This window comes from Tenrec ecaudatus, chromosome 7 (assembly GCF_050624435.1).
Source record: "Tenrec ecaudatus isolate mTenEca1 chromosome 7, mTenEca1.hap1, whole genome shotgun sequence".
Taxonomy (NCBI): domain Eukaryota; kingdom Metazoa; phylum Chordata; class Mammalia; order Afrosoricida; family Tenrecidae; genus Tenrec; species Tenrec ecaudatus.
This window is the reverse complement of record NC_134536.1, coordinates 128380228-128407728: the sequence shown is the minus strand read 5'-3', so window position 1 is coordinate 128407728 and position 27501 is coordinate 128380228. Positions and strand designations below refer to the sequence as shown.

The following is a 27501-nucleotide window of genomic DNA, read 5'->3' as shown; positions in this document are numbered from 1 at the left end:
TTTCCAAGTCCCTCCCCGCCACACCCCTTTCTCTCCCCCACATTTGAATTTATACCTATCAAGGAGCCCTGGTGGCACCGTGGGCTTACCGGCAGCTCCAAGGGCGAAAGCTGAGGCTTTCTGCTCCTGTAAAGAATGTCTTTCTGCTCCTGTAAAGAATGTCTTGGGAATCCACAGGGGCCGTTCTACTCTGTCCTATAGGGTCACTGTGGGTGGCAGTCACTTGTACCTATAAAACGTCATCAGATACTCTGAAACAGGAAGAGGGACTAAGCTTCATCCAGGTGGCCCTGGGCAGCATATGCACTGTCCTTCAGGCTGTCATAGCTACGGAAAGTGAGAAGAGCCAAATTACCTTTCATCTCAGTTTTGTAAGCAGCTGGTCCTCTAATCCCACCATCTCTGACAGCATTCGAGTGTAGGGCTCCTCATTGTAGGGGAGCTAGCTGCCCGTGCCCATTGAAAAGGGTAGGTTTCACTTTCTACTCTGCTAGCTTGGAGAACTATGTAGAACCGGCCAGAACACTGCTCATGTGTCATCCAGTGACTCAGGGTCAGCGATGTTGGAGTTTGGTTTACCTTGTTCTACTCCTGGAGAGGACTCTTAGCTCTGGAGGCTACACCTGAATCTTAATCAAAGCACAGTGTATCCAATAAAACACTTTTATTTTGTACAATATATGTGTGTGTGTATATATATATATATATGATATATATATATATGCAAAGAAACCTTGCCCAACAAATCCCCGAGTCCATGCGAACCAGGAGGCTAACGGGAAGGAGGCGGCCTGGCCTAGTTGCGGGGGGGTTGGGGGAGTATGGCAACAGCTCTCCCTTTCTTCCTGCTTCCCTGCATCAGAGGGAAAGGGATGGTTGCTGCATATCAGCAAAGTGAGAGGCCTCGGAGCAGGGAGGGCCGAGGAAGCATGGCCGGCCAGCCAGGGAGCTGTGAGCTAGGTCCCCAGCCACTAGATGGGGGGAGTAAAACATCCTATGGGGTCCAGCATTAAAATCAACAGATCACTGCAGAGTAAAAGACAAGACTGACGGACATGCAGCTGACCTTGGATGTGTCAGGCCTTAGCTCGGCAGCCCCACGCCTGGGCCAGCACAATAAATAGCACCTGTGGGGCCCACGAGGGGAGGCGAAGGGGCGTAAAGCTGAGAAACGGGCGCAGAGCACGGCCAACCGTGCTGGCCCGAGCCACTTCCGCGGACCCTGGGCAGGGCCCTGATTTCTGTGTCCACAGTCAGCTAGCAATGGGCAACTTCCGAGACCTTGAGAAGAGGTATCCACAAAGGAGTGCTTTCGAGGGCCAACCCTGGGCGCGACGATTCCAGAAGTGCAGGGAGCACCTGCAGGATCACAGGTCCCTGACAGCCAGCCCCCTCCAGCAGAGCGGCATGGAGTCAGCAAGCGGCACACAGCTGCTTACCACTGTCCTGAACACGCTTCCGTCTCCCTCGGAACAGCCCTGCCCCAGGCCACCCCAGAAGGGTGATGGGGGGGGTGTCAAGTGGCAGGGAGTACCCCTCTCCCTAGCCTATTAACACACACAGCCGCCAACAGAGGGCAGCGGGGCGGAAGTCACTGTGTATTGGAGGGGCGGCAATTGAGTTGTCCCCACCCCGGGGTGGGGGTGGGGGAGGGGGTGCTCAGAAGCCCATGTTGGCCTGGGCCTCTCCTGCTGTGATGGCTTGCACGTCGGTGACATGGCCGATGCCCTTGGTGACGCCCTCCCGGAACAGCAGCTTGGCGCCCACCTTCAAGTACTCTGGGTGTTTCAGGAAGCGAAAACGTACCACTGCCTTTTCCCCTGTCCGCAGCTTGTCCTACAGCAGAGATGCGGTTACTGGCTGGCCCCTTCATCCCCAGTCTTGGCTCTCCACCCTCCGGGAGGCCAGCCAGGCCTCTTCCCACTCTTGGGGGTGGTATGCCCTCGGCATGGGGGCATGCGCTTCATGCCAGGGGCCAGCCCACCCAGGTCAGGACAACTTCCCGCTGAGAAACCACCCGCTGGCCACCGTCACCTTGGTGTGGATCTTTTCCACCACTGCAGTCTGGCGGACATTGCCAACGTGCACCGTCACCTGGAACCCCCGCCGGAAGGTCGTGGCGTGGAACAGGAGAACTATCTCTGCCTCGAACACGGAGCAGATGGTGGGATTCATCTCAGGGCTCACCATCACCATGCCCTGGAGGCACAGGTCCCGGAAGGAAGGCAGACCTAGCATTACACCCTCTGGCCCCAGTCCACCCCGTGCCCCTTTTACAGCCCCTGAACTCCCCTTCCTCCAGGATAGGACCTCCGGCCTGAGCTCAAGGAAGGAATCCTTCCTTACCCCCCTCCCAGGTCCTCCAGCCTTCCTACTGCTCCCCAAGGTCAGGGCCAGTCCACAGTGGGTCTGCCCTGGGTGAGCAGCCTAACCCTTTGCATGCACACACAGTCTGGGTAACAGACCAGATCGGCAGCTGCTCATCCTGGAGACCACATTGCTTTGGAGTTTCTCTGCAGCCCCTCAGACAGGTGCTCACCCTGCAGCGCCGCCGTCTGAGGACCTTGTCTCCCAGGTCTCGCTCCCACTCACCCACCCATCCACCCGCCTCACCTTGCGAAGCAGTGCACGGTCAAAGTCCCCAAGGGCCAGCGTGGCGGCCTGCCCGGCTCGCAGCACACGACAGGCTGAGCGGTTGCGCTGAATGCTGTACACTCTCAGCTCCAGGAAGCAGCCGTCGTCTGTGGGGCCCACCACCAGCTGGTCCCCCTCGCGGCAAATCCCACTGCAGCCCAGAGGCGGGTGGTTTTCAGTGTCGGCCTACTGCTCGGGGCCACCCGGGGAATTTTGTCCCTCTTCATGTTGATCCTTGAGAGTGGGCTAACGGGTCCTAAGTCCAGACCTGGAGGTGGAGGTGCCCTAGTCCAGGGTTGAGCTGCAGGTGGCAGCTACTGTGGTGACACAGAAGCCCTGGTCCCAGAAGGGCCAAGTTATCCCCTTGGGTTCGTCATCTTAAGGGCCCTGGCCTTTTCCCCACTGGGGGCTGACGTTGGGTGGGCACACTCTAGTGTCTTCTTGGGGCCCGGCGATGCCCACTAAGCAGCAATCCCGGCTAACAGACAACTTCCTGTGACAGTGACCACCTGACCTGTCAACAAACACAGCCTTTCGGTGGGCGCTGCTCAATAGGGGGTGGGGGTGGGGTTCGAGGGGCCTGCTCCTTGGGGCTCTGTCTTCAGGAGGAAGCGAGCAAGCTGAATAGGATGGGCAGCGAGCAAGGCAATTCACCTGGACAGAGTCCCTCCGACAACAGTCCCCACCTCCGGTACTGTGTAGATTTCATCAACCTGAAGTCAGAGAAGGCCCCATCAGCGGGCAGCCACGCAGGGCTGGCCAGTCCCCGAGTCGGCCCTCCATGGGGTACCTTCCTGTGGGGTTCCCAGTAAGCCACTACCTGGAACTCCGTCAGCTGCTGCATCAGCTCCTCTTGCTCTTTGCTGTTGGTCAGCGGCGGCAGGATGTTCAGAAAGACTTTAAGCAGGTCCAGGCTTTCTCCAGACACGCTCGAGAGTGTGAAGATTGGGGTGACACTGGAAGGGGGACATGGAACGGACAGGTAAGGACCTTCCCAATGAGAGGCAGAGGCTGGGGCCCACGCCTGGAAAGGGTTGGCTGAGGCACCTTTCCTCCTGGCAGCTAACCTTCTCCTGGAGGCTCTAAGTCAGCGGTTCTCCACTTCCCTCAGTCCACGACCCTTTCACACAGGTCCTCATGTGGTGGTGACCCCCCCCAACCATAACATTTTTTTGTTGCTACTTCATCACTGTCATTCTGCTACTGTTATGAATCGGATGACCCCTATGATAGGGTCATTCAACCCCCAAAGGGGTCCTGACCCACAGGTTGAGAACCGCTGCTCTAGTTGCAATCTCTGTGTACCTGCACATGAGGCCCAGCCAGAGCACAAAGAGGGTGATGGGTGTCAGGGGTCCCTGGCTATCAGACACCTCCATGCTGGACAGGGGAAGGAGGGCATCAGTCGAGATGCCCTCCCACCTTCCCAAGCTGAAGACCCACAGAACTGAGAAGTGGTCTGGCCCTGGGGGCTGGGATCCTAGGTCTTGAGGCAGCCTTCTCGGGGGAGAAGCCCTTGCAGAGGGGCAACCTTCCCCTGGGGGCAGACTTACTTGGGTGACTGGGCAAACTGCTGGGCAGCTGTGACGGCATCGTCCTCGGAGGTGACCAGCATGGGGACCTTGTGACAGCCAGGCTGTTTGAGCACCCGCTCCAGCTGCCGTACTGTCCTCTCCACCGTGGTCTTGGCACACAGGTCCACCTTGCTGACCACGACGAAGAAGGGCACTTTCAAGGCCAGGGCCAGTCCCAGATGCTCCCTGGTGGTGCCGGCTGCCTCCCAGAACACAAAAAGGGGAGAGAGCAGTTGGAAGGGAGGAAGGGGCATTAGTCTGGCTCCCAGGTCTGAAAGTGTTGGTACCTCCAAGGTATGGCCCCCAGCTGCCGCCCCCAGCCCCAGGCCAGCCCCCAAGCTGCCTACCTATGCCAGTGTTGGCACTGACGAGGAGGAGGGCGCAGTCGGGGCAGTAGGAGGTGAGGCCAAAGATGGTGGTATGCAGGTACTTGTGGTGGCCAGCCAGGTCGATGAAGGTGATCATCTTGGAGCTGCTCTCGCAGATCTCTTCGGCTGTCCGGGAGTCGCTGTAATTCACCACCTGGCCCAGAGCCCAGGGCTCTCAGTGCCCACTTGCCAGTCTCCCTAGCCCTGGCCTCAATCAGTCCCTAGGCCACTGGCCTCATCACCCTTGGCTCCACTGGCCCGGTGGCTTATTGGAGTTGTCTCCTGAGAGGGCTAGCGCTTGATCCCAGCTCCCTGCTTACCCTCCTCTACACCGCCCAATCCCAAGAGCCTTCACGCGCGGACCCCAGCCTTGGTCCTCACCACTCCCCTCCCTGGCTCAGGGCCTGGCCCTACTGGGTCCCGCTGAGCACATGCACCTCTCCCTTGCTGTTAAATCCGAGGATCTCGAAGCTGATGCTGGAGGTGCGGCCCGACTGAATCTCATGCAGGTGTCGGAAAAGGTTGAGCCGGGCCCGGCCCCGCCCATTGTCCAGCTCCCCCTGGGTCAGGACTCCCAGCAGAGTCGACTTCCCCGAATCCACGTTCCCCAGGACGGCTACGCGGAGGTCCAGAAACTGTGGACGAAGTGCCAAGGGTCAGGGCTTCAAGGGCGTCAGCTACTGCACAAGGGGCGGGCCCAGGCCAGGGGAGACCACCACCTCAGGGCCCTCCCAGGGGACGTGGGGGCAGGAGGGCGGCTGGCCAGGGGAGAGTGTGTGCTTCACCTGCTGGTTGTCAGGGACCTTTCGTACTAACACCTCGGTGATCTTCCGGGGCGTGTCACTATCATAATCCACTTCTCGCTCCCGGAGGACTGTGATGTCGGCCCCGACCCTGTCACGGCAAGGCCAGGTTCGCCACACTTGACCCTCAGGGCCCCCGCCCAGGCTCTGGACCCCTGGCCTGCTTGGGGCTCCTACGACACCTCACTGCACCTCCCAACCTTCTCCACTCCACCCAGGAGAGCAGAAAAAAACACACAAGCAAAAGGAAAACTCAAAGATAGAATTCAAGTCCCAAACACCCTCCCCTCCCCCCACACACACACCCCCTCCCGGGGGCTGGGGCAGGGAGGTGAGGGACAAAGCAGGCATACTTCTCGGACACACACACAAACCCACCCACCCACCCACTCCCCATCCCGGGGCCTGGGGCAGGGAAGTAAGGGACAAGGCAGGCATACTTCTCGGCCATCCGGTGCAGGGTCTTGAGGGAGGCGCGCATCTCCTCCTCAGCCAGGCCCACCAGCAGCCCGTTGTCCTCCACTCCGATCTGGTAGACGGCCTCACCGCGGCCCTCCTGGAGCCGCCACTTCATCTGGGTCACCAGGTGCTCAAAGCGGTACTGCGATGGATTCACCAGCTTCAGCTTGGGGTGGGGAGCATGAGATGGTCCATCAGACGTGCACCCCACAAAGCCCACAGGCATAGCATTTTCTTCCAGAGGCCCCGAGCCCTCCCTCCCTTTCCACCCAAACTCCTCTTCCCTGGTCCCTGACCCTCTCTTAACAGTAAGCCTCCCTCCAACAGAATGAGGGCCAGAGTCTGGGTGCCAACTGGCAATCTCTAGACATCATGAGGTTTGGAAGAACCTCACAACAATCAACCTGCCCCGACCCTCTGGCCCGCCCCTGCCTAAGACTCACTTTATATTCGATGTTTCCATCTTCAGCCTGGGGAGGGAAATAAAAGGGGTAGCAGTTCCCATATGCCATCTGGACCCAACACGGGCTTCCTGGTTCCCACGGGGGCCTGGAAAGTCCCAGTGGCACCTGTCTAAGCATGTACCTGCCAAAGGTCAGTGGCAGACAGGCCCAGTGTGGCCAAAGGAGAAGCCGCTACAGACACAGCGAGTTGTGCAGGAGGCCAGGAACGGAACCCGAGCCTCTCCTTTCTTCAGCCACTAGCACCACATTCCTCCAAAATCCAAGATCAACGCCCCCCCCCACTCCCCTTTCTCCCCAGGCTCCCAAGGCCTTTTTTTGCCTCTGGCCTGAGAGACACTGCCTCCTTCCTGCCCGGGGCCTCTCTGCTGATGTCATTGAGGATAAGAGGCTGCAAGAAGTCCTGGACCAAGACCAAAGGGTGAGCTCAGCACCGGTCACTACAAGCCGGTGGAGAGGAGGCCAGGTGAGCGGTGAGAGCTCCAAAGGTGGGCTCCCACGAGACTCGGAAAACATACTGAAGGGGCGAGACTCCACACACCAAACTCACAGGAGCCTTTCTCTCCTGTCTGCTAACCTGGGTGCCTCGTGTGAGGTGAAAATCTTGAACGCACCCCCACAATCTCTTTGACCGTCTTTTTGAACTAGACGACCCATCACAGAAACATCTGTGGGGGCCTTTCCCTCTCAGGTGCAAGGAGATGGGGCAGGGGTGAGGGTTTGGGTTCCCTGACCCAGGAAGCTGCTCTAGAGCTTGTCATTCAAGGGAGAGAGAGCCCAGGGGCCCGGAGGGCAGTCTCCTCAGCCCAATTTCCTTCCATAAGGGTCTGGAGAATTCTGTCTGTCTTATTATTTCTTTACTTTGGTGGGAAAAGGGAGTGTTAAAAAAAAAGAGAGAGAGATACAATTCACACACCATAAAATTCACCCTGGTGATGGGTACAATTTAGTATTTTCACAAGGTTGTACAACCATCACTACTGTCTAATTCCAGAAAATTCATCATCCCCAAAAGAAACCTCATTAGCAATCACTAATCCTGCTCCCTGACACAACTGATCTACCTTCTGTCACTATGGCTTTACCCAGTCCTGGTGGTGGAGGGGGTTACTTGCTGGGCTGCTGACAGGGTCAGCGGTTTGAAACCGCCCGCCGTTCCTCGGGCGACAGATGAGGCTTTCGGCTCTCGGGATGATTTAATCTTAGAAAGTGACAGGGACAATTTCCCCCCGTCCTGTTGGCTGGCTATCACTTGGAACAGACTGATCGGGTGAGTTTGGCTCAGTCACTTCTGGATTTCGGCACTTCTCTTCCCTGCTCATTTTAGTTTTGCTTTCCTTCCTGCTCCCTCCTCTCAGCTTTCTGGCTGTGACAAGTCATGGGCCATCTCCTCCGGGTCAGGGAGGGAGTACCAGGGTGGGCATTTTCCAGGTGCAAAGAGCCTGCAGATGTTTTAAACCCTGCTGGGTGTGAAACCTGCACGGGTGACTTGGAGGCTACAAAATGAGGGTCAAGGGAAAGGGTCCTAACACTGTGGCTCTGGGGCCTTCGGAGTCCACAGCACCTGGGGATTTCTAAGAAATGGGGTGGGGTGGGGAATCTGCTGGCTGTGAAATTCTAGAGAGAAGTTTGGGCAACCAGGGGATTGTGGGGCAGGTTAAAGATTGACAACCACAGCTTTTGGCTCTCCCCCTGGTTCTCCTTTAAGAGGGCAAACCAAAACCACATCTGAAAAAAGTGCGCAGGATAGAATTGCCCTGTGGCCCTTAACTCCATCTTTCTCTGGAGGAGCAGCTGGTGGTTTTGAACTGCTGACTTTGTGGTTAGCAGCCCAACTTGTAAACACTATGGCACCAGGGCTTGCTTGTACCCTGCCTCTGGGACAGAGGGAGCAAGTGAGAGTGGGCACCCTTCCTTGTCCCCCAGCCAGGCAAAGGGTCAGAGGACTAAGCTTCACCGTCCACCTAGCTCTGTGTGTGTGTGTTCTGGAAGGTGGGGAGAAAATATTTTGCTCTTCCTCCACATTACGGAACAACTTTGGACCAAGTGGTGGTCCCCCCTCTCCCCCGCCCCCAAGAAGCAAGCCCCTTCCCCTGTCACAGTGCAGGGAAGGATCCGGGCAGTCCACTCTGCTCTTTTGCGGGGCAAGAAGGGGTTCCTCCCCATTTCTCTTCCTAGGGGAGTTTGGACCCCGAAGGGGAGGTCGTCTCATCTCCCTGCCCCTCCGCCTTGGGGTTCCGGGGCTAGAAGGAAGGGGTCCCCCGCCCGCCCTTCTTCCCCGGGGTGGAGGTGGGGGCCTGACACCGGAAGGGGGGATTCATCTTCCTGCCCGGGGTCCCGGGACCGGAAGAAGGGGTTTGCTCTCACCCACCACTTCTCAGGTGCTCACCTCTGGGGGCAGGTATGGAGGGTTGTTGGCTTTGCCCCCTCGGTTCCTTCCGTTCTTCTTCTTCCCCTTCGGGCCCCCACAGCCGCTGCTGCCGCCGGCCCCCCGAGCCTTGAGGGATCCGCCCACGGCCGGGCCCCCTCCGGGCCGGCAGCAGCCGCCGAACAGCTCCGATACCCGTGAGTCCATCCGCCGCTGCCGCCAGCCCCCCGCCCGGCCCCTCCCCCCCGCCGCCGCCGCCGCCGCCGCCGCCGCCGCCGCCGCCTCTGCCTCTGCCGCCACCACCGCCTCTACTGCCACCGCCGCGTCGGGCCAGCCGGAGAGCGGGGTGGGGCTCTGCGTAGGCCACGCCCCCAGGCCCCTCCCCTGGCCTCGGGGTCGCGTCAGAAACAGCCGCGCGGCAAGACGGGATATGGAGTCCTCAGGCCTGGGCCCTCGCTCCAAAGAGCCGGTCGCCGTCCTACAACTCCCAGGAGGCATCGCGCGGCAAGGGGTCGCAGGTGGGTTCGCAGCGTAGGCCAGGAGCGCGCCTCGGCTGGTAAAAGGCCCAAGGGAGTTGTGCTCCGGTTTCCAGTCCCCGCTCTCGGAGCGACGTCTTAAGTAGGATCTGGCGGGAGTTTAGGGCCACGAAGCCTAACGCAGGGTCGGCTCAGGCATCGGAAGGCTAACTACGCCGGAACCAAGCTTTGTGGGCGCTCCCCTAGCGCAGATCCCCGCAACAGGTTTCACACCTGGCGAGCTCTGGATCAGGGGCGACTGGGTACTTCGAGTGCGCGGCGCCGCCCCTGCCTCAGTTTGTCCCCTGATGGTCGGCGTGCCGTCGAAGTGAGTCAGGGCGACTGCCAGGGCGGAGGCGGAGGGTGGTTAAGTCTAATTATGGTTGTTATTGTTGGGCGATTATGCCACCTTTACACACTAGGCACTACTTTATTACCCGAGATCTGGCACCGTCCGGGAGCCGGTTTCGGCAGCCCGAGGCACCGCAGCAGTGGCCCCAACACGAGGCCCGAACCCATAAACCAGCCCCGATGCCCAAGGGCTACGGGTATGCCCTCTGTGAATAATCCCCTCCCCTTTGTTTTGAAGCCGAACCAATCCGGGAGAATGTCGTTTTTAAAATCACCGGGACTCTACGAAGGGGCTTGGCCTCTGTTTGGGGCGGGGCTGGGACTCTAGTTACATCCAGCTGGGTGAGGGCGGGGAGTGGCTGGAAATAGAAACTTGGCCCAAGGCCCCACGAGATTGTTGACTTTAGACTTGCCAAGCCATTTCTTCCTCCCCTACCGGTTCAGGCGCTAGCAGTCAGCAGAGAGTAAACACCTTCAACGCCAGTGCACAACACATCAGAAAGTCAAGGTTGAGAACCAGTTGACCTTGGGCTGGGAGGCTGGACGCCAGGGTGCAAATTCCATGGCTATCGAGGGGCTCACGACTTGGAGTGTGTTCATTTCCCCAGTTTCACAAACAGCGAGCTCCTCATCCATAGCCCAAAAGCAAACTTCCCTCCAGACCTGTTTTCCTGGGAAAACTGGAAGCAAAGACTGTGGCTTACCTCTGGGGATCCCATCAAGGGCTCAGGCTTGAAAGACTCCATGACTCTGCCCCGCAGCCACACGGAGAGACGCAGGTTGCTGATCTCGGAGTGGCTGTCCACGTGGCATAACCCCCAAAACAATGAGATCGGGATGGGTCAAGGTTTGCAAAATCGGCCAATTCAGGCAATGACGTGGGTCTTCGGTTGTTAAAAGCAAGTCATGTTTCTTCTCAACCTTGTGCAGTTGATGGAAGGTTTGAGCTGCACAGGGCAAGAGTAGCCAGAGGCAGAACCCCACCAGGGAAGCTGCTTCTGAGAGACTGAAACAGAATTCGGTGACAGATCCAAGAAGGGTGGGGGATGGAGAGCTCCGACCATTTCCCCAGTATCTTCACCACTCCCAGCTGGGCCCTCCTGATAAGCACAGCCCGAGACACTTACCTGGTGACACTTGTCCTCTCACATGGACCTTACAACCAACTGAACACACACAATTGCGTGTCCTCTCCCAAATTCTAGAAGCCTTGGTGGGATGATGGGGTACCATTGGGCTGGGGAAGCAACAGTTTCATTCATGAACGTGAACTCAGACTTATCCCAAGAAGGTGGAGGTTCAAGCCATCCCAAATGTTCCACTTTGCCAAACTGCTGTTCCATTCCATGACCTCTGACAGCAACCACCACCTGCACCCCTTACAAACCCCCCTGACTTCCCAGGGTGCTGCGATTCACTGCAATGGTGGTGGTGGTTGTCAGGTGGTGGAAGCCAGCCCCTAACACATCATCACCGGTCCGGTAGGCGCAATTGTACAGCAATAATAAGTAAAGATCATAGTAAAATTATAGAGAGCATGAGAGATAGACAAGAAATATTGAAATAAATGGAGTCAGACACAATTCATGGTAGCATGCTCACCTCAGCCCCGCTTGGTGGTCCACGTGGAGGGAGAAAGAGTCTTTAATGCTAGCCCAGGCTTTTTATATTCTCTGGGGATATGCAAGCCCTTATGGCAGATCTTCTTCTTTTTCACGGACCCTCTACTTTATCAAGCATGGCGTCCTTTTCAAAGATCTGGTCTCTCCTAACCTGTCCAAAGTAAGTGAGATGAAGTCCCACCATCATCGCTTCAAAGGAGCATTCTGACTGTACTTCTTCCAAGACAGGCTTGCTTGTTCTTTTGGCAGTCCACGGTACTCTCAATATTCTTTCCCCCATCATTCAAGTGCATTGATTCTTCTTCAGGCTTCCTTATTCAGTTTCCAACTTGCACATGCATATAAGACCATGGCGTGGGTCAGCCTCACCTTAGTCCTCAAAGGAACAGGCTTGAGTTTTCCACACTTTACAGAAGGGCTTGTGAGCAGATTCACCCATTCTTTGATCTCTTGGATGCCACCTCCATGAGCATTGACGGTGGATCCAAGCAAGGTGAAATTCCTGACAACTTCAATCTTTTCTCCGTTTACCAGATGCTACCTAACTACTGGTCCCGTTGTGAGGATTTTTGTTTTCTTCACATATCAAAGGCTGTAATCCTTATCTTCATCAGCAAGGGCTTCAAGCCCCCCTCACTTTCAGCAAGCAAGGTTGTGTTACCTGCATAGCACAGGTTGTTAATAAGCCTTCCTGTCAATAAGCCTTCCTCCTGTCTTAATGCTGCATCATTCTTCATGTGATCCAACAAGCAAGGTTGTGTTACCTGCATAGCACAGGTTGTTAATAAGCCTTCCTGTCAATAAGCCTTCCTCCTGTCTTAATGCTGCATCATTCTTCATGTGATCCAACAAGCAAGGTTGTGTTACCTGCATAGCACAGGTTGGAGATTTGCAGATTGCAGTTCTTCATATGATTCTCAGATTATTTTCTCAGCAAACACATTGAATAAGTATAGTAAGATGTTTACCTTAATTTTTTTCATTCCTGGATTTATTTTAAAAAATAAAATTGAATGTTTAAAATTAATTTGCTGTAATTAGGTATTAATATCTATTTCATGTCATTCCATAGCTCAATCATATAAAAATCGTAAAATTGCTTCCATCCCACACTCTACCTTCCTGAGCTTCTTTAGGTCGTCTCCTTCGTATCTCCCCAAACATCTCTATCCCCTCCTCCACCAACCCCTTGGGTTTCTTTAAACTCATTTTATTGGAGGCTCCTACAACCCATCCCAATCCATCCATCCATCCATTGTGTCAAGCACATTCGTACCTTTGTTGCCCTCATCATTCTCAAAACCTTTTCATTCTCCTTGCGCCCTTGGTATCAGTTTTTCATTTTCCCCTTCTCCCTCCCCCATGAACCCTTGATAATTTATAAATTATTATTATTTTCTCATATCATACATGACCCATATTTTCCTTCACCCACTTTTCTGTTGTCCATCCTCCTAGGAGGGGGTTATAGGTAGATCATTGTGATCGGTTCACCCTATCACCCGCCACCTTTCCCTTCCCCTCCTGGTATGTCTACTCTCAATATTACCTTAATTTTTTTTACCCTTGTGGAAAGAATGGATTATTGTCTATCTTTAAAACACTTCAACCCCCTCCCCCCCCAACTACCATGATCCGAATTCTACCTTGCAGGGCTGGATAGGGCAGAGGCTGTACACTGGTACATATGAGGGCTGGAGGCACAGGGAATCCAGGGTGGATGATACCTTCAGGACCAAGGGTGTGAGGGGCGATGCTTGGAGAGTGGAGGGTGAGTGGGTTGGAAAGGGGGAACTGATTACAAGGATCCACATGTGACCTGTTCCCTGGGAGAGGGACAGCAGAGAAGGGGGGGAAGGGAGACTCCGGATAGGGCAAGATATGACAAAATAACGATGTATAAATTACCAAGGGCACATGAGGGAGGGGGGAGAGGGGAGGGAGGGGAAAAAAAAAGAGGACCTGATGCAAAGGGCTTAAGTGGAGAGGAAATGCTTTGAGAATGATTGGGGCAGGGAATGTGTGGATGTGCTTTATACAATTGATGTATGTATATGTATGGATTGTCATAAGAGTTGTATGAGTCCCTAATAAAATGTAAAAAAAGAAAAAAAACACTTCAAGCCAGTAAGCAGCTTTATAGAGCCTTTTAAAAATTATGTTCTTAAAAAAATTATGTTCTTTTCCAAAGAAAGAGGAATGATCACTATTATAACAATAACAAGACACAAAAAGAATGCTAAACCCATTCCTTGTTAAATTGGGTAGGACACCTAATATGAAATCAACGTGGAATTACCTAATTGGAATACTCTAAATGTATTCATATTTTCTATGTTGAATAACAATGTAACAGATAACAATGTAAGTAGGAATAGTGTGATTTAAAAAAAAAGACTAAGCATGTTAAGAAGATACAACCGTGAAGCACACCTTTCCTGGTTTTAAACCATGCAATATCCCCTTGTTCGGTTCAAACACCTGCCTCTTGATCCATGTACTGGTTCTTCATGAGCTCAATGAAGTGTTCTGGAATTCTCATTCTCAAGGTCACCCATAGTTTATTTTGACCCACATCATTGAAAGTTTTGACATTCAATAAAAAGCAAGTGAACGTCTTTCTGGTATTCTCTACGCTCAGCCAAAATCCATTGGCATTGACAATGATAGCCCTTGTTCCACATCCCCTTCTGAAGCTGGCCTGAACTTCTGGCCTGGTCTTCAGACTGAACAATGCCCCACAACAGCCCTCCATGAAGGTGCTACCATAAAAGATGCTCACTCTGCGCCCGGGTCCCAGAGGAGGCTCATCTTAAAGAGCAATCAGATTCTTTTGTCCGTCCCACCCAAAATACTGCTAACTCCCTTCTGATACTGATCATACATAGATTGCTTCCCCTGGGGTGAGCTCAGGGAAATGCATGGCTCACTCCATGATCTGCCCACTCTACTACGCGTGTGCCTGCTGGAGGCTTGCAAGCCTCACGACTAGATAAACCCATTGGAAAATACATTCGCTCTCTCGGTTCCGAGATTGACATCAGAACGAGCCTCTGCCTTGCTGCCGATCGTCTTTTTCTTCTTGAATCGCACTCCTTTCTTCTTGAATGCTGCTCCTTAGGAACCCTTTGACCGTGGGGCTGGATCCCCCAAAAGACAAACCAGATTCAGGATCTCAAGAATGCGCTCGAAAAAATAAAAAGAATGCTCTCCAGTCCTGGCTCACTTCTCTTGCTGGGTAGCTGCTTCTTAGACAACCAACTCCCTTTGTACCTGGTGGAATGGCAGTCACAGTGAATCCTGGTAACAAGCACTCACAGCCGAATCCTATCAGTGTCTTCTTGTACCTTCTCTTATTCTGCCCTATCAGAAAAGGGTTGTTTGGTGGGAGTCACACAGGCTATAGCTAGAAGCTGCTCCAGGGGGAAAAACGGAGGCTGCATGCTTCCGTCAAGACGCACTGCCTGGAAAACCCAATGGAGCTGTTGGACTTTGCCCGTCAGGGATCCTGTGCATTGAAATCAACTAGATGGCAGTTGGTTTATCTCAAATGCCTTGCCTCCTAAGTGGAGACCTTCTTTTTAGAGATAGGAGGTGATGGCCCATCCTAATGTCTTATTCCTAAATAGCCTGACCTACCACAGACATGAATGAAGAAGGCTGGCAGAGAAGTGGCCTAACCAAGGATGGATATCCAGGAGCTCAGAGTCCTAGGAGATGGAAGGTGGAACAAGGGGACTTCAAAGAGCGTGTAGAAAAACTCCATTCTCTTTGAACTCCACCTTTCTACACACTTTTTGAAGCTCCATGCACCTGCCACCCCCACCCCACCCCACCACCACTCCTGCCCCTGTATATTTAGTTTCCTAGAAAAATTATAAGATACCTGTGAGGTGCCTGGCTGTGGTATCTGTCTTACACACACACACACACACACACACACACACACACACACTCATTGTGGTGCCTTGCATGTTACTGTGGTGCTGGAAGTTATGAATTAAGCTAAACCTTCGGTATGGATTATACCATAATGTAAAACCAAACACAAATCTTCCCAACTGGTAAACAACAACATGGTAAATGGAGAAAAGATGAAAGTTGTCAAGGACTTCATTCACCTTGGACGCACTATCAATACTCATGGAAGTAGCGATCACGAACTCAATCATATTGGGCAAATCTGCAGAAACCCCCTTTAAAGTGCTAAGAGGTCACTGTGAGAACTAATGTGCCTGTGACTGAAGGAAGACCAAAGGAACAGTTGATACCTTTGAAATATGATATTGACAAAAAAAACTCTGCCTGTTCCCTGGACAGCCAGGAGAACAAACATCTGCCTTGGACGAAGTACAGCTGGGATGTTCCTTAAAAGTGGAGATGGCAAGAGGTCAGCTCTCGTACTTTGGGCCTGTTAATAGGAAGGACCAGTTCTTAGAGAAGGGCCTCAGGCTTGATAAAGACCTTGAACAAGATGAATTGACACAGTAGCTGCAACAATGAGCTCAAAAGTAGCAATTGTGAGGATGGAGGCAGGAGCTGCAAGTGTTTCTTTCTACTGCATATGGGGGCTTCATGAGTTGAAAACAATTTGGAAAAAAAAAAAAGAAAACAATTTGAGGGCACCTAACAAAAGCATTCTCTTTTAACTATGTTTTCCCAGAAATCTTGTTAAGCCTCCTCAATGTATATGTGCGTGTGTGTGTGTGTGTGTGTGTGTAAATAGGTACATGATGACTATTAACCTTTTGCAAACATTGTTTCTAGTACGGAGTTACAGTGTCAGTTAAGATTGTATACAGTGCCTTTCCTACACTTTAAACTCAGACTTAACATTCTTCCTTTCCGTGTTGTTCTGGTTAAGGATCACAGCTAGTCACCACCTATATTACAAATTACATAATTCTCCAATATTTTTCTAGTAGTTTTGAGAGTTGCTTTTTATCTTTAGATCTTAAAACAATGTTTAGATCTTTAAATCCATCTAGAATTTACCCTTGTGAAGGGTAGGAACTAACTTTATAGTTGCTTAGGAAATCAACCTTCACATGAGGATCCTCACATAACATAGGCTTATTTCTGAACTCTGTTCTGGTTTATTGGTTTGTTTATCCCTGAGTCAATACCATACTGTGTGAATCATCACGTTGATGGTATGTTTTGACCTACTCTACTTCCTGCATCACCCTCTTGTCTTGGTTATGAGTCTTTATCGACTTGATGGCAGGCTCTTTTTTTTTTTTATCCAACATTTGCCTACTTTTTAATTCCTCTCTGGCTACTTATTAGTATTTTCCATGTGTTCTCGCTTTCTGAGAATCCTCTAAGTAATCATGTCTTCAGGATCCTGGCTGCACACATCCTGAATTCTACATAGTTCTCTGCAGTGACCTTATCTACAGCAATATTGATAACCTTCAAATACATGCTTCTATCCCAAATGACTTTCCTGAACACCTTTATTTTTCAATCCTATGGAGACATCAAACTCAACCAACATCCTTAGAGTTCACTCAAGTCTGCCCACCCTCCTGTGGTTTGTTTCCTCAGAGTGTCTTTCTTGAACTTGGGTAATTGCAGTCCCTACCTCGAACGTATCTGTACCTCCTCTGGTGTCTCTGCTTCTGCTCGTATTCTTCTTGTAATCCGATGGATCAGTAAAGAGACTATTGGTTTATTAAAATGTAATCATGCCACACCCCGTTTAAAGCCTTCAAACCTCCCCCTCCTTTACAGGATCAAGGTAAGGCCAGGTCCTGCCATGCCCCAGCTCAAACTATTCATAATCTGTGTTCCTTCATTTCTTGAAACGGGCATGCCCTTGTCTTTCAAGGTCTGCAACAGTAGGTCATTCTCTTTACTTGGCTCATGTACCCATTCTGCGGTGCCAGCTTCGTTGGCCTAGTTTCCTCTGGGGCCGCCCTCCCCCGTCCCCATCAGGGTTAAACAAACAACTGACTGCCATCCAGCGATGCTGATTCAAAGCAACCCCCCTTGCCCCCAACAGTGGGTTTGCAAGACAGTAATTGTTTACAGGTGTAGAAAGCCAAGGCTTTCTCTTGCGGAGCTGCGGTTGGTTTCGAACTGCCAGCTCTTCGGATCGCAGCCAAACGCGCTAATCACTTAGATGCCCCTATTCTTTGCTTCCATAGCCCGTGTATGGTATAATTCATCATCACACTGCATTGCATAGAAAGGCCATGAACCCCTTGAAAGTAGGGCCAGCGTCGAGTGCGCATCTGGGTCTCCAGCAGCTAGGGCAAAGTCGGCACGAAGTAGGTGCAGTGAACAGAGAGCACAGGCAGGTGTGCTTCGGGAGGCAGCGATCAGCGGGTACTGCGGGAAGGAGAGGCTGGGTGTCGATTAGGGTGGGAGAGGGCGAAAGACAGGGCTTTCGACTCCTATAAATAGTTCCAGTCTTCGGAACCCCCAGGGCAGGCCTACTTCATTGGGGGGGGGGGTGTCGCTCTGAGTCGTGACCGATTGGATGGCTTAGGGAGGTAGCGCGGCGCCCACCCCTCCCACCTTCGGCCTCTTTCACCGCCCTCCTCCTGCCCGGCCAATCCCGACGGGAGGCGCAGGCGTCCCATGATGCCCCGCGGGGCGCGCATTCAAACTGCAGGGCGCGGGGGGAGGAGGTCGTCATGGCGGCGCCGGAGCCGGAGCCGGAAGCGCTGTCCCCGGCCGCAGTCCCAGGTAAGGCGTGGGTGCCGGAGCTCCAGGAGCCGTGAGGACCCGTTTCTCACCGGCAGCCCGCTCACCCCAACCCCCTGTCCCTCGCTCCTTCCTCTCTCCGGCCCGTCGCCCTGTCACCCACTTGCTGGCTTCCGCCCTGTGACCCGCTCCCCTCCACGGCCCGGCCACGGGCCGGTTCCTGCCCCCCACTCCCTCCTCTTGCTCTCGGCGCTTCGGCCCCACTGTCTTTGGAATCGCTGCCCCAGATCCCTAAGATCCGCCGCTTTCCACGCGGGCGGCGAGCGGGTTCCGGAACCCCCTCGCTGTCACGGTCCACACTAGAGGCCGCGGGGCGGGGCGGGGGGAGCCGGTGTGTGCGTGTCCGGCTGTCCACTGCGCGGTGGTGACAGATCTGGTGGCCGGAAGGGAGTGAACCTGACTCGAGCCCTTGCGCCGGGCGTTTCGCCCTCTCCCCCTGTCGACACGCCAGAGTCGGAGTGGTGTGAGAAAGCCGAGGAGACCCACGGCCCGCAGGTGGAACTGCTGGGGAGCGCCGCCGCCCCAGGACCGCTCAGCTCTCCGGAACGCTTTTGTCCCATGGTGCCTGTTGTGTTTCCCGGGCCCGTGAGCCCGGAAGGCTGCTGTCGGTTCACTTGCGAACTTATAAAGCATATCATGTATCAGCGCCAGCAACTCCCCCTGCCCTATGAGCAGCTGAAGCACTTCTACCGGAAACCTGCGCAGGTAGGCGCGCTCGCGGAAAGAGGATGGGCAAACGTTGTGGTGCTCAGTCACTGTGGTTAGGGGCCATCGAGTTGGTCGGACCCATAGCGACCCGATAGATACACAGCGGAACAAAGCCCTGCCGGTCCTGTGCCATCCTCACGCTGGCCCTGTGCCCATTACTGCAGTGTCAATCCATCCCGTGGGTTTCCCAGTGTGGTCGCTCAAACTCCCTGCCATCGAGGAGATGAGGGGATGAATCGATGCCCACTCATGGCAGGGAAAAATCTTCAGGAACTGTAAGTGCGGCCCCCGCCCCCCCCCACCCCGCCCCACTTCACATTCACCCACTGCAGTCTCCCTGAGTGTTCTTGATTTCTCTTTACGAAACTCGGGTGGTGTGTTATATTCCTGACTTCCTGAACTGACTCTTCTGGTATCTTTTGTCTCCACAGTTTCAGCTCCGTGCCTTTTTTGTCTTTCTGTGCTCTGAGAGACTAACTGGACTTTATGCTCTTAACACCTGAGTGATTGGTGTGTGCTTCATTTGAATAGACCCCATTCTCCTTGCTGTATGACTTCTCTTACTTGAGCCTAGTATGGTGCAGTGTTTTTTAATGTTTTTTTTTTCTTCATTATTTCCCCTCTGTTACTTGGCATGTCTCCATTTCTGCCAGATTCCTTGCCCCTTTCATTTTGGCTGCTGGCTAGCATCTTGGTTCAGTCCGAGCCTGGGGGATAGTTAAAAATAAGTCCTTGGAAGGTGATTGGAAGCTGTGTGTGTGGTTGGGCCTTGTGAGCTGATGGACTTCACTCTAAGGAGATTGGGTGGGGAACCTGGTGGCTTCTTTGTCGGGGGGACCCCAAACATCAGGCTTCTCTGGGGATTGGGGGCTTGGCAGGCAGTCTTAGGGGGCTTGGCACAGATTTCCACCCAGCTCCCTCTGTTCACTCTTGCCTTCTGCAATGCCCAGTACTGCCCATTCTTGAGCCCTCTGGGGTTCGGCAGGATGAACTGGCTTGTTTCTGATGGGGGTCCTCTGCCTGCCCTTGATAGTCTCTTTGTGAACTCAGACCCTTCCATCAGTTTTCTACTTTCTAAACATTTGTAGCTGCCCCGTGGTCACCGTGTCTCCTCTCCAGTTCTCTTTGCCCTTGGGAGTGTGTCTCTTTCTTTCCTGCTCTTTCTTCATGGACGCCTTTCCTCTCAAGCATCCCTGGTGGAGTAAGAGGTTACGTTTGCTGGGCTGCTCAGCCCAAGGGCAGCAGCTTGAATCCACCAGCTGCTCCTTGTGAGAAAGACAAGGCTTTCTACTTCTGTAAAGAGTTCCAGCCATAGAAACTAGTCTGAATCTGCTTGATGGCAGTGAGTTTGGCCTTTTGGTTTTTCCTCCCACTCCGTCATTCAGGTGGGAGCACCACTGAACAGGAGAGTAGTTTGCTCTGTTTGACTGGAAAGCCCGATCCAGAATCACCATTAGTAGACCATGCCACATCCATCCCGGTTATCCCCTCTGCCATGCCACCGCCTCCCCCTGACTGTGTGAATGGTCTCTTTCTGGATGCCCTTCTGGGTGTGGAGCAGCGTCTTTGCACATGAAGGCACGGGGAGAATTGAGATTTTGTACTATGCAGACGCTCTCCCTTTTGATAGAAGGCCCTCTGATGAAACCCAGTGACTGGGAAAGAGTTCTCACTGGGGCAGTAACGCCCCCTGACTTGTCTTTCTCTCCCACAGGCGGAAGACGTGGTGAGGAAGAAACCCTGGACCGCCGCGGAGACGAGCAGCAGGATGTGCCAACAAGCCCTGGCTGAACTGGAGAGCGTCTTCAGTCACCTGGAAAGCCTCTTTGCCCGGACACTAGTACCCCGAGTGCTGATCCTCCTGGGGGGCAGTGTCCTAAGCCCCAAGGAGTTCTACGAGCTCGACTTGTCCCGACTCGTCCCTGACAGCATGGAGCAGAGCATCAACACAGCGGCTTGTCTGCGCCGCCTCTTCCGAGCCATTTTCATGGCTGATGCCTTCAGCGAGCTGCAGGCTCCTCCTCTCATGGGCGTCATCATTATGGCCATGGGGCATCGAGACTGTGAGGAGGATTGGTTCCGACCCAAGCTCAACTACCGAGTGCCCAGCCGGGGCCACAAGCTGACTGTGACCCTGTCCTGTGGCAGGCCACCCATCCCAACCACAGCTTGGGAGGATTACATCTGGTTCCAGGCCCCAGTGACACTTAAAGGCTTCCACTAGTGAGTGAAGGTGTCTCCTAATCATGAAAACTTAATGGCTGGATTATCTCCCCCCTGCTGGGGCACCGGATCTTCCAACTCAGGCGAGGAGCTAGCTAGCTCTGCCGCCCGCCCGCCCGGTGGAGGAAGACCAGGTCTGGCTGCCCGCCGCCCCTCCTCAGGCTTCCGGCAGACTGATGGTCAGACCCCTTGTGAGCTGCATCCCTTTGAATCAAAGGATTGATCTTCCCTAGGGTGCCGGGCCCAGGGGTTCCATGTGGGGTGGGGAAGCAAGTATGGCACGTGAGCCCACCTGTGAAGGAGGCTCGTTTCTACTTTCTGGAAGGCCTTTTGGAATTTTTTTACCTGGGACATAATGTATGTGTGACACATGAGCTTAAATATAAAACAAATGAATTAATGCTAAATTTCCCTGAAAAACCTTTGGCTCAGAGACTCCTTCCTGTACTAGAGTATTTGGCCTCTTCTGCTTCAGGATTTCCAGGCTTTTATTGCTTGTGGGTCTTAGTCTTCATCAGCCCCAGGCCAAGCTGGAAAGTGCAGTGTTTGGCAAGTACTGAACCTGTCAGACTGGAAGGATGGGGCTGGAACCAGGGGCCTCTTCAGCTGACTCTGCCCTTAGCTGATTTCAAGTATTTATGAAATACCATTAGGCTATTCCTCCAGATGAGAGTCAGGATTACCTCCTTTGGGAGACTCGGATGAAGTTCTGTGCACAACTGAGAACAGCGGGCACCCCCTTTAGCTGACTGCTGACCAGTGGACCCAACGGAAAAGCAACCAGGCAGGGGAGGGTGGGTGCCCATCTGAATCAAACTTAAGTTGCCCTCAGGGGGCAGATCTCATGGCTCACAGAAATGGAGGCTGTGTGGGGAAACTTCCAGTACAGTACAAGGGTGCCAGGCGCCTGTTTGGCCACACCACTGGCTGGGGGTGCCATGAGATAGATCAGTGCCACTGAAGCTCCCGGCCACCCAACTCCTGCTGCTGCCAAAAGTCCCAGATTGAGGCTCCAATGCCTCTGCAGATCCTTCCTTTGAGAGACGAAGGGGTAGACGACCCGGAGCTAGTCTCCCAAGTTGTTGGAGATCCCGCAGCGGTTACGGTTCTGTGACTCGTAGGTTCTGTCTGCCCAGAGCAGAGATCCCCTCTGATGCGGGCAAAAGTCTGGTAAGGCATGAAGCTGGCCATGTCAGTGGGACCACTGAGGAAGGGGAGTGCTCTGGCCTTGAGCCGGTTTGTCGGGAAGGTGCTGCAAGAATGCTGAGAGGAGAGGCGCTCCCTGTAGGCTGAGCTAGAGCGGCACCAGGCATGCTTAGCTGGAGCCTCGAGTGCTGTTGCTGAGCTGTCCACACAGGTGCTGTAGCATGGCCACCACCACTTAAACATCGCATGGGAATCTGAGACCATCATGGGGACCCAGCAATCCCCCACAAACTCTTCTGGGGTCTAAATGCTCCTGGAGAACCTAGCCCATTCTGCCCCTCAAATGCAGAACAGGGCTCTACGCGCCTGTAGCGTGAGGGCTGAGAAGAAGTAAAAGTACACTTGCAGGGCCTCGTGGAACTCTGGGCTAGACTGCCCTCGGGACAGGCTCCAGTCTGGAGTTCTACCCAACCCATCTCCACTGCTCTCTGGTGGCTGCTGAGCTGAAAGTATTGCCTAAGCAAGCCCTGTCCTCCTGCCTGCAGCCGTTCCTCCCCAGCCATCTTGATCCTCCTTTCTGTCTGCTGGATGCTGTCCATCAGCACCAAATGGGGAAGCTCTTTGTCCCCAAGGAAGGAGACCGTGACACTTTCTGAATGCCAACTGGAGACAGGATCCTCTCTCCCTGCTGGTGTTGGAGCTGTGTGGATGCAGATACAAACGGACCACACTCACAATTCTGACAGGGCAGAACTGCCCCCGTGAGTTCCCAAGACTAGTTAGTTTAAAAAAACAAAAACGGTGTATTGACATATAATGCACATATCATACAATTCAAGAGTGCAGTCACATCAAAAAGAGTTGTACGATCATCACCACAGTCAGTTTTAGAACATTTGCCTCATTTTTGGACTCATTGTTATGAGTTGCCCATTTCCCCCCAACCTCCTCTGTCACACCCCCAAGGAACCATTAATCCAGTACTATCTCTACAGATTTACTTACCTTGGATTTTATAGGGAGAAAAACAAAACTAACAATTATAAAGTAAAACATAAAAACTTCAAATAAAAAGGCAATAATGAAAACTAGCACAAATTTAAATGGATCATAAGGGAGATAAATTTTAAATGCTAAATTTTAACCGCAGCTGTAACAATTCACTTTTCCAATGCATTCTGCATGATAGCTAAGCTATTCACCTCCCTGATCCGTGATTGGGGTTGTGTGTGTGTGCGTGTGATTTGCCAGGGGCTTTAAAAAAAAATCCACATGTATTTTTCCTTCATTTTAAAAATTGAGATTAATATATATATTAAATCATTAAAAAAATTATCCCATAGTTCAGTCATGCCCAGCAGGACTACATTTGTTGCCACAGTTTCCTTTGTTTTAAATTGAAACAGGGTCAAAAGGGAGATCAAATGATATTACATTTTGCCTAACTTTGTCTGCCTTGACTTTACAGTGCTTGGTCTGCTAACAGGGCTGTTCACCTGGCTCGACAGTGATCGGAGGAGATTCACTAGCGGCTTTGTCCATGTGCAGACCCTGCCAATGCATTTTGGGAAGACTTGTCTGGGAATAGGAAGCCCTGCCTTTCTTGCAGTGGCTGGTAGTTTCAACCTGCCACCCCTCGCAGCCCACAGCGTAACCACGACACCATCAGGGCTCCTTCAAATAGAGACAAGGATACATATGTTACACGATTTCGTTATTCTTTTTGTTACACGATGATATTTATTAGGTGCCAACTCAGGAAACCTGCGTGCAACAGAATGAAGCCCATCCTGCACTCCTCACTGGCAGATGCTTGAGCTCGCAGCCACGGGCCATTTCACTGGTCGTCTTTGTCCATCCTATGAGGCAATGAAAATGCCATGGCTTGGGTCAGGTTCCCCTTGGCCCTCAAAGTGACAGCTTTATTTTTGGACACTTGAAAGAGGTCATTTGCAGCAGATTTCTCCCATGTTGTCCATCATGTTATTTGACTACTGTTTCCGTGGACAAGTAAAGCAGGGGCCTTGTGGATTATTTCTAACTTCATTCCCAGGCCATGCGGACCTAACATTTCATGAACTCACCCCTAATGGGATGGCTAGAACTGCTTCCCTTTGATGAGACGGGTGTTTTCCTACTAGGATTAATTATTGGGCCTTAGATGGGTCGCAGGCCAGATCTTCCCCACCCCTGAAGTAAAGTGAGTTCCTTGACAACTTGCAATCTTCATTCCATTTTAATGCTTAGTCATCTAGTTGTGAGGACTTTTTAAAAAAAATGAATTAGACTACGTTACAAAGCTTAATGTGTCTGAAATGCTTCACACACATACTGCTAGGAGTCAATTTTGACTCATGGTGACCCTATGGGACAGAGTCAAACTGCCCCTATGGATCTCCGAGACTGTCAATCTTTTCAGGAATGGATAGCCTCACCTTTCTCCCTTGGAGCTTCTGGTGGGTTCAAACTGCTGACCTAGAGGTTAGCTACCCATGTGTAACCCACTACACCACCAGGGCACCTTCTCTAAAATACACACTTTTTGTTCTATGCTCTATTTTAAGAACTTTTTTTTTCTATTTTATTTTTAATAGTTTTTATTAGGGGTTCATACAACTCATCACAATCTATACATACATCAATTGTGTAAAGCACATTTGTATATTCATTGCACTCATCATTCTCAAAACATTTGCTCTCTACTTAAGCCCCTGGCATCAGGTCCTCATTGTTTCCCCTCCCTCCCCACTCCCCCTCCGTCATGAACCCTGTATAATTTATAAATTATTATTTTGTCATATCTTGCCCTATCTGACATCTCCCTTCACCCACTTTTCTGTTATCTGTCCCCCAGGGAGGAGGTCACATGTAGACCCTTATAATTGGTTCCCCCTTTCCACCCCATCCTCCCTATGAGCTCCCAGTATCGCCACTCTCACCACTGGTCGTGAGGGGATCATTCGCCTTGAATTCCTGTGTTTCCAGTTCCCATCTGTACCAGTGTACATCCTTTGGTCTAACCAAACTTGCAAGGGAGAATTGGGATCATGATAGTGTGGGGGGAGGAAGCATTTAGGAACTAGAGGAAAGTTGTATGTTTCATCGTTGCTACATCGCACCCTGACTGGCTCGTTTCCTCCGAGACTCCTGCCAGGGGATGTCCAGTGGCCTACAAATGGGTTTTGGGTCTCCACTCCGCACCCGCCCCCCCCTCATTCACTATGGTAAACTTTTTTGTTCTGATGATGCCTGATACCTGATCCCTTTGACACCTCGTGATTGCACAGGTTGGTGTGCTTCTTCCATGTGGGTTTTGTTGCTTCTGAGCTAGATGGCCGCTTGTTTACCTTCAAGGTTTTAAGACCCCAGACACTCGATCTTTTGATAGCTGGGCACCATCCGCTTTCTTCGCCACATTTGCTTATGCACCCATTTGTCTTCAGCGATCATATCATGGAGGTGAGCACACAATATGATTTTTCTTTCTTTGATGCCTGATAACTGATCCCTTCGACACCTCATGATCGCACAGGTTGGTGTGTTCTTCCATGTGGGCTTTGATGCTTCTGAGCTAGATGGCTGCTTGTTTGCCTTTAAGTCCCCAGACACTATATCTTTTGATAGCTAGGTACCATCAGCTTTCTTTACCACATTTGCTTATTCACCCGCTTTGTCTTCAGCAGTTGTGTCGGGAAGGTTACCATCACAGAATGCCAATTTAATAGAAGAAAGTATTCTTGCATTGAGGGAGTACTTGAGTGGAGGCCCAACATCGTAGTTTAATACTAAATCTATAAATATATGCACATAGATCTATTTCTCCATTCTCATACATAAATATATTTTCATATGTACATGTCTTTATCTAGACCTCTATAAATGCCCTTTGCCTGCCAGATCTTTCCTCTATTTCCCTTGACTTTCCTCCTGTCCCACTATCATCCTCAGTCCCCACCAGGGTTTCAGCAATTCCTCTTGGTTACATTACCCTTGATCATGCCCTACCAGGCCTCCCACACCCACCTCACCACCGATTTAGATCACTTGTTTTTCCCTTGTTCCTGGGTTTGTTAACACCACTTCCTTTCTCCCTCCCTCTCCCAAGCCCGCCCCCCCACCCCCGAACTGTGGGTCCTGTTGTTTTCTCCTCCAGATTGCTCATCCAGCCTATCTTATTTACACAGACCTACAAAGATAATAACATGCACAGAAAACAAGACAGCAAAACCAAGTAACAATATACAACAAAAGAACAACAAACAAAACCAGAAAGATAAGCTTGTAGTTAGTTCAAGGATTGTTGGCCTTTAAGAGTGTTTTCCAGTCCAGTCTGTTGGGGCACCACGTCCTGGCCCCAAAGTCCACCTTCAGCATTCCCTGGGGACCTCGCCACTGCATTCCCTTGCTGTTCCCTTGCACCCCCTTAGTGTTTTGCCTCGGTGTGGCAGAATCAGATCAGGTGCAATTCCCACACTGTCTCCAGGGTTGTCCCCTGTAGGGCTATGGGTCAGTGAGGGGCGTCATGTCTCATAGTGGGGCTGGCCATGTGGTCCTCTCTGTGGACTGGCTGCTCTAATCGGGATCATCATCCTCAAGGCCTGGTGGCCCAGGATGTGCTCTACTCTCTCCTTCATCTGTTCCCGTGTGCTCTGATCAGACATGTCGCTCTCCTGGAGCTGTAGATTCAATGCCGTCTTTTGAAATAAATTCTTCTGGGGGGTATTTTAAGAACTTTGCCTCCTTGATTTTACCGGTGTATTGTCATCCCCATTTCATGAATGAGGCCTGGGGACACTGAGGGACGCAGTCCATCTGGTCCCAGCGATTCTGTGCTGTACTCTGCTGCACATGCTGCATGGTTTGCTTTGAGACCATCCGTCGTGACGTGACCTGCTCTGCCAAGTGGGGTAGCATTAGGAAACTGCAGGGCTCGCTTTGCTCTTCTCGTTCCTACCAGGGAGCCTGCCATGGCTGGGTGCGGAGTAAATATTTAATGACGAAAACAAAGCCTGGATTCTTTTCAGTGCAGTGGCCACTAGGATCAGATTCCACTAGAGAGATTGTTGGCTGTCTTCCTGTCTGGTGCTACTTTCTCAACCAGTGGAACGGGGCCACCTATCCCAGGGGAGGAGACCATCTGAGGGGGTGACGAGAGTAGGGAGTGTTTGCAAACCAGAGGGTTAGACGTTGCTTTGAGCAAAGGCATTAAGCCACGCCAGCTAGCTCCCTCAAGTACTACTTTTAAAAGACCATAAATAATGCCCAGCCCGTCAAAACCGAGTAATTACCTGGGTAATTTAGACATTTCTCCAGAGGCTTGGCATTAGGGCCAGGTCATTCTGATTTCATGAGTCCATACCCGAGGAATCCAGAAATTTCAGTGAATGATTAATCATACAGCCTATCTCCTTCCTTGGCTGTAAGCATGTGGAGGAACCTGTGTGTCTGCCCATGGTGGAAAACTTGGGGTGGATGTGAAGGGGGGCCTCCGGGCCAGGGAGTGAAGACGGCAGCAATGGGCCTGGCCTTCCCTCTGAGGTCTGAGATGAACTGTT

General features: G+C 52.3%; 2 protein-coding genes across 3 annotated transcripts; one reads left to right on the top strand and one right to left on the bottom strand.

The window, feature by feature from the left end:
* Window positions 1–649: 649 nt before the first annotated feature.
* On the bottom strand, window positions 650–8912 carry GTPBP2 (GTP binding protein 2). Of its 2 annotated transcripts, none has more exons than XM_075555035.1 (12): window positions 8689–8912; window positions 6282–6308; window positions 5820–5980; window positions 5362–5470; window positions 5014–5211; window positions 4556–4730; window positions 4188–4407; window positions 3455–3590; window positions 3289–3347; window positions 2614–2785; window positions 2035–2199; window positions 650–1836 (listed from the first exon to the last, which is right to left on the bottom strand). In XM_075555035.1, the coding sequence occupies exons 1-12, from the start codon at window positions 8872–8874 to the stop codon at window positions 1660–1662; spliced, it is 1785 nt and encodes a 594-aa protein (XP_075411150.1). In that variant the 5' UTR covers window positions 8875–8912; the 3' UTR covers window positions 650–1659. The 2 variants fall into 2 exon arrangements, with proteins under 2 accessions (XP_075411150.1, XP_075411149.1); XM_075555034.1 differs by having other exon boundaries at window positions 5820–6004; window positions 8689–8911.
* Window positions 8913–17779: 8867 nt separating this feature from the next.
* Window positions 17780–21258, top strand: MAD2L1BP (MAD2L1 binding protein). The gene is made up of 3 exons (XM_075555033.1): window positions 17780–17851; window positions 18321–18574; window positions 20292–21258. Exons 1-3 carry the CDS (start codon window positions 17800–17802, stop codon window positions 20799–20801), a joined length of 816 nt encoding a protein of 271 aa, XP_075411148.1. The 5' UTR covers window positions 17780–17799; the 3' UTR covers window positions 20802–21258.
* The last annotated feature ends 6243 nt before the right edge of the window (window positions 21259–27501 follow it).